Raw genomic sequence first — 11,486 nt, 5'->3', positions numbered from 1 at the left:
GTGGGGTCCGCGGCTGGCGCGAGGACGCAGCGGAAGACGCGAGTGGACGAGGGCGGCGGCTGTGGGCCTTGCGCGGCGAGGGGCGCGCTCGCTTCTAGCGCTCGCCGGGCTCCCGGCGGTGCGCGTCATGGCCCCGCTCCTGGCGCCGGGCCGGGACCGCGCGGGCAGGGAAGATGAGGACGGCTGCGAGGCGCGCGGGGACCGCAAGGTGCTGGCTGTATCCGCGGATGGGCGAGGGAAAGGGAAGGATTGGGGGGCCACGCAGGGCCAGGACTCAGTTGCTTGCTTCCCGCAGGCCCGGAAGCCCCTGGTGGAGAAGAAGCGGCGCGCACGGATCAACGAGAGCCTGCAGGAGCTGCGGATGCTGCTGGCGGGCGCCGAGGTGAGGCCAGAGGGGTCGGGAATGGGGGATGCCTAGGGTCTGCGGGCCCGCGGGCCGGCCTCGCCTCACCTCCCCTGCCCGGCGGCGCAGGTGCAGGCCAAGCTGGAGAACGCCGAGGTGCTGGAGCTCACGGTGCGGCGCGTGCAAGGCGCGCTGCGGGGCCGGGAGCGCGGTGAGTGGCGGCCGTTAGCGCGGCGGGTGGGGGGGCGTGGGGAGCGTTCGCCCGGCCTGCCGCGGCGCGGCTCCACCGAGGACTTCCCCGGCCCGGGGCATGGGGCGCCCCTCGCGTCTACTGGGTGAGCTTCGTCCCCGCGGGGCGGACGGGCCGGGCCACAGAGTTCACCGCTCACTGGGCCCGGCGCGGTTCTCTCCCCTCCCATCTCCGAGCGCAGAGCGCGAGCAGCTGCAAGCGGAAGCCAGCGAGCGCTTCGCCGCCGGCTACATCCAGTGCATGCACGAAGTGCACACGTTCGTGTCCACGTGCCAGGCCATTGACGCTACCGTCGCCGCCGAGCTCCTGAACCACCTGCTCGAGTCCATGCCGCTGCGCGAGGGCAGCAGCTTCCGCGATCTGCTGGGGGACGCCCTGTCCGCGCCGCCCGCAGCCCCGGGGCGGAGCAACTGGCTCGTAGGAGGCGCCCTGGAGTCCCCGCTGCCCAGCCCTCGGGGCTCCGGGGACGACCAGTCCTCAGACCTGGAGGAGGTCCCCGAGGCTGAACTGAGCCGGGCCCCGCCTGCCGAGGGGACTGACTCGGTGCCCGCAGCCCTGGGCAGCCTGACCTCTGCCCGCTCGGCCCAGAGTGTCTGGAGGCCTTGGTGACCAACACCAACCTGGGGCCCGCGGGGTGGGCCCTGCCTTCCCAGGTTCCGTTCCCTCCTCCCTGAGGTCCAGACGTGGTGGGCAGGGTTCTGGATATTTCCCAGTCCTGCTGTTCAGTCCCGCATAACCAGTCCAGCCAGGCCCCTTTTTACTTGCGGAAAGAATGTTTATGCATTCCCCCGCCCCAGCCCTCTGGTGGGTGGAGGGAGGGAGCTACAGGCGGGAGGAGGAATCTTGTAGGGCTCCCAGGATTCTCTGGGATTCGCCTGCCCTATACTTCTCAGGCACCCTGTGGGTCTGGAGACAGAGGTGATGGAATGGAGCTGAGCCTCTCCTCGGTGCTGGGCACTAGTGTCCTGGCAGAAGGAGACTTCAGGCCCTGGCAGCCCTGGCCATTCAGCCAGGACACGCGGGAGGCGTTCTGCAGGATTGCCCAGAGCCGCCACAGAGAACACGGTTCTCGGTATGTCTTGCATTTAGCACACTTGAGCTTGTGTATTAGGTTGCCATCGATGGTTACAATTGTGTTAAATAAAGCATTCTGGAGACTTAGTTACCCTTCTGAAGTATTGCTGAATGCTGTGGTGTTATTAAGGTGTCAGTCAAATGCATAAATACAAAGCCAAGCACATTTTCCCCACATCTAATGCCGTGAGTGGTTTTAAAACTTCTCACTGTCAACAAACAAAGAAGTGTAGAGGCAGTGGTGATGGATGCCCCATGGTACATCTTGTGGTGGACAGTGCTTCCACTTCGCTATGGCCAGGCCATTCCAGGTGGGTTTCCCCTGCAGGTCCTTGGACCTGGCCTGCTCTCCCTGGGAACTGTGTGTGTTCTGGTGATGGAAACTCAAGCATGGAGTTTGTCTCCATAGTCACTAAGGAGAAGGGAAACGGCTGGTTCCCAGACCATTCTCTTGTTTGTGAACTTCCGGGAATAAAACTGATGCCTGACTGCTAGCCACGTGGTGTGGAAGTTTCTTTCAGAAGCCTATTGGGTCCATGAGTGTGGTGCAGACATCTGTCCACTTAGGTGATTACTTTTCTCTACTGAAGAGCGAGCTCCCCCATTGCCATTGACCTCAGGAACACAGAGACTCACCCAGTTCATGGCCCAGGCAGTTTGGACTTCAGGCCAAATTGAGCCCAGGAGGTCAGCAACCCTGGAAGGAGGGATACAGGCAGCTGGGGTGTAGGGAGCCCACCCTCTTGGGCTGGGTCAGGGCCTGCAGGTCATGCGGTCAGCTGATTGCAGTCCCTGCCACAAGGAGCGCAGCCCCCACATCTCCTGCTCCAGAACCCCAAGCTTATTCTTGTTCTCTCTTAGGGTTGGCAGGGCCCATGCCTAGTCAGGGGGTGACAGTTTAGGATTCACACCTAGGTCTCCTGTCCAGGGTGTACCTTTGCTTTTAAACGTCTCTCCCTGGAGTTCCCCTGGTGGTCCAGTGGTTAAGACTCTGTGCTTGCAACTCTCGGGGCACAGGTTCAATCCTTGGTTGGGGAACTAAGACCCCACATGATGTGTGTCGTCAAAAATAATAATAAAAATCAGTTCAGTTCAGTCGCTCAGTCATGTCCGACTTTGTGACCCCATGGACTGCAGCACGCCAGGCCTCCCTGTCCATCACCAACTCCTGGAGTTTACCCAAACTCATGTCCATTGAGTTGGTGATGCCATCCAACCATTTCATCCTCTGTCGTCCCTGTCTCCTCCTGCCTTCAATCTTGCCCACCATCAGGGTCTTTTCAGATGAGTCAGTTCTTTGCATCAGGTGGCCAAAGGATTGGAGTTTTGGCATCAGCCCTTCCAATGAATATTCAGGACTGATTTCCTTTAGGATAGACTGGTTGGATCTCCTTGCAGTCCGAGGGACTCTCAAGAGTCTTCTCCAACACCACACTTCAAAAGCATCAATGCTTTGGTGCTCAGCTTTCTTCACAGTCCAACTCTCACATCCATACATGACCACAGGAAAAACCATAGCCTTGACTAGACGAACCTTTGTTGGCAAAGTAATGTCTCTGCTTTTGAATATGCTGTCTAGGTTGGTTGTAACTTTTCTTCCAAGGAGCAAGCTTCTTTTAATTTCATGGCTGCAGTCACCATCTGCAGTGATTTTGAAGCGCCCGCAAAATAAAGTCTGTCACTGTTTCCATTGTTTCCCCATCTATTTGCCATGAAGTGATGGGACCAGATGCCATGATCTTAGCTTTCTGAATGTTGAGTTCAGAAATGTTCCCTGTCACCCCTGACCAGTAAGCCCATCTGGTCCATTTATATGGTTACATCCAAGTGCCCTCAGGGAGAAGGCAATGGCACCCCACTCCAGTACTCTTGCCTGGAAAATTCCATGGATGGAGGAGCCTGGTAGGCTGCGGTCCATGGGGTCGCTGAGGGTTGGACACGACTGAGCGACTTCACTTTCACTTTTCACTCTCATGCATTGGAGAAGGAAATGGCAACCCACTCCAGTGTTCTTGCCTGGAGAATCCCAGGAACGGGGAAGCCTGGTGGGCTGCCGTCTATGGGGTCACACAGAGTCGGACACGACTGAAGTGACTTAGCAATAGCAAGTGCCCTCGAGCTCAAGTCCATTTCCATCCTGTTGATCTCCCTGCGTTCTCCTGTCTACTCAGTGTTGACATTTAGACGTGAGCTAGGCATCACAAACCACCGCCAAAGAACAACTGATTTTCGCCCGTCCGCGCCCCCCACCCCACCCCGCTCCGAAAGGCGTTCGGAGGCGCCCTGCTGTCGGACGCTGGAGCTCAGAGATGTTCGAATGCCCTGGAGGCGCTCGGAGGTATTGGAAGCACCCGGAGGCGCTCGGACGCTTTCGGAGGCGACAGACTCTTGGCCACGCCCCCGACACGCCCTCACGCTCACGCGGTGAGTTCTGGGCAATGTAGTTCCAGCCCTTTGATCTCCCTTTCCCTGAGGACGCTGCAGGCAGTGTCAGAACTACGACTCCCAGGGGCCTCTGCGGCCTGGGGGCTCCTCCCCCCGCTGCCTGGAGCTCCGAGTTCGTCCACAACTGGAGTCCAACGAACCCACCGACGCCCAGGGGTCTCGCGCGGTCGGTTAAGCGGCTCTGCGGTCAGTAGAGGCCGGGCTGCAGTCCCTTACGCATCCTCGGGACCAGGAAAGGGAGCGATGAAGGCGCCGGCGCCCCGCCGCTCTGGCCTTCCGCCCGCGGCTCCAGCTCAGGGCCCCCGACCACTTCGGGCCACCAGGAGACCTGGCCGTCGGGAGTATTAAAAGCGCCCCGGCCTCTCGGGAAGTGCGACCAAAGCCAACAGCGACTGGTGTCGAGGAAGAAGGGGGTCGTTTCGGGCTGTGACATGGAAGCAGTTTTCTCGAGGAGGAAAGACGAGTCTTACAGACCGTTTGGTGACCGCGCCTCAGCTGTGCCCAGCGTTCACTCTACAATTGCAGCGAGCAGCTGTTACGTGCAGCGGTCACAGAGATGAGACCGACCAGAGCCTTACTGTCGAGGAACTGGGCGAACAAGAACCCCCAGAGGCCCCAGGCTGCTAAAATACATCCCAGAAGTCGACAATCCAGGCGGTGCTTAGGAGGTGGCAAGCCAGAGACACGGGAAGCTCATGAGGTAATTAAAGACAGTTCCTGGGCTTAAGTGGGTCTCAAAGGAGGAGGGATAAGATTTTAAAACGGATGACCCAGAGCCTTTTAGCTCCTCTTGGGAGCTCCCAGGCTGTTTTGCTCTTCCATCCCGGTATAAAAAGTTGCCCCCCGCCCCCCAAAGATGGTAACTCTGGCCCTATCTGTTCTGCTCCTAGTTGCTGTCATTCTGCCCCTCCATTGTCGACAGATGACACTCAGGCACCATCTTCCTCTCCCCTCCAGATCCCACCCCAGCTTAACCTGGGGAAATTGTGTATGTCTCTTAGACATCTCAGTCAATGGCCAGGCCATGGTCTCTGTCACCCCGACAGCTCCATCCCAGGAAACTTGTTCAGACTTAATCGGGTCTCTCCTAGTTAACTGTCTGCCTGTTTCTTCCTTCACAGGTTTCTTGTTAGTCTCCATTCTTAAACTTTTTTCATTTCCTCACCTGCTTGCCCCTAACAAAATTTCACCATTTTCTGTTTCCCACCATTCTACTGGAAGCTTCTGGCAGTCTCTGGTGAAGTCCTAAATAGTAGAGCATCTGACACTATCAAGAATGTCATTCTTAAGACACTGTTCTCTGTCTAGTTTTTTTGCTTCCTCTTCCCCCATTCCTTCTCAAGTTGTAGACAGGGCTGTTCTCTGCAGCCCACCCTGTACATCTTGCTGCAGCCCACATCTTCCCTGGACTTACTGCTCTGTGGTCTCCCTGGCTTCTCCCAGTCCTCTCTGGAGCTCCGGTCACATGGGGTCACAGAGACAGACACGACTGAGCACAGCGCACAGCATTCTAGTGGCTAAAGTTTCTTCTCAAGTTTATACTGTAATGAGGGAGACAGACAAGAAATACATGCTCTGGCAGATGGTATGTTCGTGCCAAGAAAAATTATAAATCAGGTCATGGGGACAGGGCGTTATGGTGTGGAAGCAGGGTGCAGATTTCAGTAAGTTGATTATAGAGGACGACTCTCTCTGTAGGTTGTGTTTTGAGCGGAGAATGGATGGTGTTCATGGATGGGGACAAAAGCCAGCGGCTGTCCTGGGAAGGAGTGGGTTAGGGTTCAGATGGCCTTAACAATAGAACTGGCCTTGCTTTGCGCATGAAGTGCGACCGTGGGAGCAAAGAAAGAAAGCGAAGTTGCTCAGTCCTGTCTGACTCTTTGTGACCCCATGGACTGTAACCTCCCAGCCTCCTCCATCCATGGGATTTTCCAGGCAAGAGTACTGGAGTGGGTTGCCATTTCCTTCTCCAGGGTATCTTCCCAAACCAGGGATCCAACCCGAGTCTCCCGCACTGCAGGCAGATGCTTTACCGTCTGAGCCACCAGGAAGCCCTGGTGGGAGTAAAGCCCTCCCAAATCCCCTTTCTGTCCCCACTCACCCCTCTGCCCCTCCCACTGTTTTGCCTCCTTCATTTTTTCTTTTCCTGCCTCTTCCGTCATCCTCTTCCCTCTTGTCCTCCCCATTCTTTGGACTCTCCCGGCCTCTCCTCTGCTCTGGCCTCTCCTCTAGCCATCCTTCTCCTCCCAGCGTGGGGTGGGCTTGGCTGGGGACGGCCATGAGCCTCCAGGCCACGTGACGCCCCCTCCCTGCCCCTCCACCGCAGGCTCTGAGCGCCTGGCTTCCCAGGAAGGCGTCCAAGCTGCCACAGTCCCCCTACCGAGAGGGCTTCGGGGGCACCAAGGACACGTGCCGACTGTACCCAGGTGAACCCCGGGGAGGCAGGAGGAGAGCCGCAAGAGGCACGGTGGTCCGCACCCCGTTTCTTCCCCACTGCGCACAGACCGGCCTGCTGGTCCTGACTCGGATGGGTAAGCAGGGGCCGCCTCGTGGACACCGCTGAGGGGCAGGGGAGCCTCTAGTGCAGGAGCACAGGGTCTGCTGGTTATGCTTGGTCCAGGTCAGGAGGGAGAAGCACCCTTCTCGTGCGAGCTGGCACGTGGGCACAGATGGGCCCTCACCGGTGCAGGTGGGCCGCGAGCCCAGAAGCCCCGGTGGAGCCCAGCCCTGCGCGTTTCCCCACAGACTTTCCCGTGGACCCGGTCTGTAGCCAGGCCTCCCCACCAGGCCCCTCTGCAGGCCGAGGAGGGTCCGGGGTGGAGGGGCAGGAGGCACCCCCTGTGTTGGAGAAGCTGAGAACAAGTCTCAGGGGGCAGCCTGCACCCTGTAAGCAGGAGGAGGGCAGACGATTGTACCACGTGCGGGGGAGCGGGGCCTTGCCCTTAAGGAAAATGTGATTTTAGAGGAGCAGACACTTCTTGAGCATTCGTGTCTGAGGAACAAAGGCCATGGGAGAAGAACAGGAGAGCTGGGGGTTTGAGAAAAGGTGTGGTGGCCTCTGACAGCAGGCTCCTGAAGGAAGGCTTCCTGGAGGAGGTGGCCTGGGAGCCCTGCAGGACAGGTGGAGGAGGACTTTGCTGTGGAAATCTAGTCCCCATGGCTGGAGAACCAGGAGGGTCCGAGGAGGGGGTCTGAAATAGAGCACAAGGGCCCGTCCTGTTGAGGGCTAGGCTTGGGGGTGCCCTCCTAGAGCCTCCTCACCTCCCTCCTGCCTCCTCTCGGCCTCCCTGCATCACCTCTCCTCCTCCAACAGCTTCCCGGAGCAGCTCCCTGGCAGCTGGAAGGCTGGGCAGACTCCCACGCGGTCCAGTCCCCACGCGCCCCCTGCCTTCCCTGGGCCCTGGAGCAGGGAGCTCACAGCGCAGAGGATGAGATGGCAGTCTGTTGTCCCAGCGCGTGGCAGGGCCACGCAGCTCTGTTATCTCAGTTTCTGGGGGTCGGGGATCCAGCCAAGACTGGCAGGGGCTTCTGCCTCGAGGTCTCGCGAGGCTGTACCCGGGTGTCGGCCGGGACTGTGGCCCATGCACAGGTCCACCTGGAGGGTCCAGGATCACTCACGTTGGCGGGATTCGGCTCTTCACGAGCTACTAGGGGAGCGTCATCCTTTTCTGCATTTTGCTGGAGGGCTCACTCCGTTGGCCACGTGGGCCTCTTCAGAGCGCACCTCCCTGGGGGGACAGGCCCCCGTGACCCCCATCTGCAATGGCAGCTTGTCCTTCTGTGCTGTTAGGTTCCGCTCACCCTGGGGGGCCTCGCAGGGTGCTCGTCCAGTGTGGGGGCCACACCCCCGCCCCACTCTGCGCTCTTCCTACCGTCCCCCAGGCCTGGGTCTCCAGAGACGGTCATACTGTGTCCAGTGTGACAATTGTGTGTTTTTCTCTCGTTTTAGAAACTGTAGCCTGGGCTGTCGCACCCTGAGATAGATGTACCCAGAGAGTTGTAGGGTGCGCTGTGGACACTGTTCTGTCCACGCCGCCCCTGCGTCAGCCCTCCCCGGCCTCTGCTTACTAGGCTTCCCCGCCTCCTCCGGGAGACAGAGCCACTTTCCTTAAGCTCAGGAGCTGTTTGCATTTTTATCAGAGCAGGATCAGGCCCCCAGTCTCCGCGGAGTGGAGCAGCAACAGAGAAAATCCGAGAAGGAAGCATAGGGGCCCCCACAAGCCACACAGTCAAGGCTTGAACCACAGCTAAATCTCGGTGTTGGTGAGAGCCTGGGAAGAGCCTCCGCCGAGGCCTGGGTGCCCCGGGTGCCCCAGGAGCCCGAGCCAGAGGGGCTGGATGAGGCAGGGCGGCCCCAGGTGCATGGTGTCCCTGTCTGGTGTCCCCTGCCCAGGGCCCGCCAGGAGCTGGCACCTTATGCTGTTTTTCTGTTTGTGGGCTGTGTAAGTTAAAAAGGACTGGCTCTTTCTTTACTGGCAAACCTGCCAACCTTGACTGCCCTGGCTTGACAAGATGGAAGGAAGGGGAGGGAAGGCGGGAAGAAGGGCCCCAGGCCCCGCCCCTCGCCACCCCTCCCCTGGGCCAGCCCTGGGTCCTGCTTTCTGGTCCTGCTTATCCTCCCGGGCTCCATCCAGCCCCTTGGCATTTGACCACTCCACTCTGGGGACACTGTGCCCCAGCACTGACCCCTGGAGACACTCGGGTAAGGGGAGCCAGGCTCACTCCCGGACCAGAGCAGCCCTCAGGTGGGCCAGCACTGGGAGCAAAAAGCAGAGGACTCAGCCCCTTTTCCCTTGACACGTTATGGAAATTTGCGAGCACAAAGTGGAAGGGATTTTTCACTACACACCTGCACACCCGCTGCCGATGATCCCACTCACGTTTTACTAGACTGTTATATCTAGACAACCATCTTGTAATTCATTTTATTTTTGATGCATTCAAAATCAATTTTAGCCTCAAATGTACTTGCCCCTACATACTTTCGCATGTACATTAACTAGAGTTCATTACTGATAGTCTTTTAATATAAAACAATGAAATGCCCGGCTTGTAAGTGAACATTCACTCTTTTGACAAGTGTATGCATTCTTGTAACTCAGACCCTTATCGAGATACTGAGTGTTCCCATTACCCCAGAAAGTTCCCTCATGCTCCTTGCTGGTTGACCCCCAGTCCACTCAGAGGCAACCACTCTAACCTCCTTGTGATACTGGTACAAAGGTACTAAGTGAAGTCGCTCAGTCCTGTTCGCCTCTTTGTGACCCCGTGGACTGTAGCCCACCAGTCTCCTCGTCCATGGAATTTTCCAGGCAAGAGTACTGGAGTGGGTTGCCATTTTCTTCTCCAGGGGATCGTCCCAACCCAGGAATTGAACTCAGGTCTTCCCCATTGCAGGCAGATGGTTTACCATCTGAGCTACCACAGATTTAATACTGGAGCCTAAAGCAAAAGGGAATTATTTTTAATGGCTGATATTTTTTTCCCCAGAACACCGAAGTAGTTAAAAACCTGTTGAAAAATGAAAAGTAGATATATCAAAATAGTTTATTTATACAAAAATCAACCAATAATCTTGCTTTCCTGGTTTTAGTGGAAATGAACTCATCAATATTTCCGAAGTCTACTACTTACCTTGTTTTTAAAGGAGAGAATTGCCATGCTAATTTCTTTTGATGAAGTGATCTTAATTTTTCATTTACTGCAGCTTACTGAAGTGTCTTATAGGATGCCATGGTGACTGGGAATGCTAACAACCTTCTCAAGGCCATGTCCAAATTGGAAAGTATTACACTAAGCAAATTTGTGAATCAGCCTTAGAAGATGCAAACACTATTTAATAACTGATACTGCATGCTGCTTAAAACTATATCAGATGGATATATAGGATTTAGGATATTTGAGTCAAGTAAGTGGCTGCTTTGTGTAAGAGGTATCCATAGAAAACTTTTCTCCATTTAAAAATTCAAAATGTAAGACACTTTTTTGTATAATCATTTACAATCTGAAAATTAAGGTGTCTATAGTTTCTTTAATTTCCATTTGATATGCAGTTTTATAATAATTGACACTCATCTAGTGATTCATTTCCAATTTTTATACTTTAATTTTAAAATTCAAGTGCAGCATTGGTGAGATAGTGGTGAGCATAGCTGCCTTTCATAAAGTTCAAACAGTAGCCCATATCTTTTGCTAAGATTTCACATTAATCAAACATTGAAAGTCTCTGTTATTTCTAAACAAAGGTACAGGCCTTCTGCTAAGCATACAACAATGTATAGTCTTTTTTTTTAATTGTATAAACATTAACTTTTACACGGGTTTATAATAACATCCTACACAGATTGTATAAAATAATGCATTTGTGCCAAGATGCTTTTGATGTATGCTTTTCATTTAATATATATTTCAGTATAAGTGCCTTTGTATATGAAATACCTTGTTTACATTTAATCTTGATCCTCACGGGATATCTGGATGTGTTTTTAATGTAGATTTTAGAACAGACATAAGAATATCCCATCTGTGCATCCATTTTTAAAACTTCACACACAAAATATATATGTATATTATATGTATCCATATACATATATATATAAATGCTAAAAAATGGTTAACATTTGATTTCCCAGGGCAGCATTTATGCATATTTTTATGAGCTGAGGAAGCACAAATTTGGCATAATCATATTTGGGGGGAAAATGTCTTATAAACTCTTGTATAACATGGTGTATTTTCTCCATTAGACTATACCTGGCCACAGGCATTTTAAATTTTATTTCCAACCTCTAATTTCATAAGCTAGACTTAGAAAGTTTCATCTTTCATTTCAATGAAGTCAGTACAACTTACTTGATTGTTATGACATTGTTCTTAATGTGAGCAGATCTCGTGGTCAGACATGCTTGTTCACAATGAGCTACATCTTGTGTACAAGCAAAAAATAAAAAGTTCTTGCTCCATTATTGACAGTATTTCAGAACTCATGTGATTTGCTTGTAACATGATACACTTGTTTTGAATTTTATTAGACCAGGCACATGGGTTTCCAACAATTTCCTGTGATTCTCTTAAGATTTAAATTGTTTTCTTCAAAGTGTAACATCTAAAACCACTCAATATATTGTGATTTTTGTTTCTTTGATTTTGTCATCTTCTGCAAAACATCATCTATTAAACTGTCAGTTTGAATATTTTTCAGAAACACTTCCCATTTTAGACAGCATCACAATGAGACATCAAATTTTCAAGGTCACAGCTTCTGTCTAAATTTTTCTAATATTTGAAACCTTTTTCATGGTAACAAAAATTTGATTCTGTTGTATTATTGTGGGGAAACATGCACAAAAAATAAAGACACTTCTTGTGAATAAA

At 53.6% G+C, this 11,486-nt stretch overlaps 1 protein-coding gene and 1 long non-coding RNA gene across 3 annotated transcripts; both read left to right on the top strand.

The window, feature by feature from the left end:
• HES6 (hes family bHLH transcription factor 6) lies at nucleotides 1–1,835 on the top strand. Of its 2 annotated transcripts, none has more exons than XM_055587040.1 (4): nucleotides 1–208; nucleotides 296–382; nucleotides 473–554; nucleotides 775–1,835. In XM_055587040.1, the coding sequence occupies exons 1-4, from the start codon at nucleotides 128–130 to the stop codon at nucleotides 1,200–1,202; spliced, it is 678 nt and encodes a 225-aa protein (XP_055443015.1). In that variant the 5' UTR covers nucleotides 1–127; the 3' UTR covers nucleotides 1,203–1,835. The 2 variants fall into 2 exon arrangements, with proteins under 2 accessions (XP_055443015.1, XP_055443016.1); XM_055587041.1 differs by having other exon boundaries at nucleotides 473–514; nucleotides 775–903.
• Nucleotides 1,836–4,197: 2,362 nt separating this feature from the next.
• Nucleotides 4,198–11,486, top strand: LOC129655767 (uncharacterized). The gene is made up of 3 exons (XR_008716117.1): nucleotides 4,198–4,812; nucleotides 6,439–6,643; nucleotides 7,426–11,486. It is a non-coding gene; the product is annotated as an uncharacterized LOC129655767 (long non-coding RNA).

Source organism: Bubalus kerabau, chromosome 6 (genome assembly GCF_029407905.1).
Source record: "Bubalus kerabau isolate K-KA32 ecotype Philippines breed swamp buffalo chromosome 6, PCC_UOA_SB_1v2, whole genome shotgun sequence".
NCBI classification, from domain to species: Eukaryota; Metazoa; Chordata; class Mammalia; order Artiodactyla; family Bovidae; genus Bubalus; species Bubalus kerabau.
The sequence above is the reverse complement of the archived record's forward strand: the minus strand, read 5'-3'. Positions and strand labels throughout refer to the sequence as shown.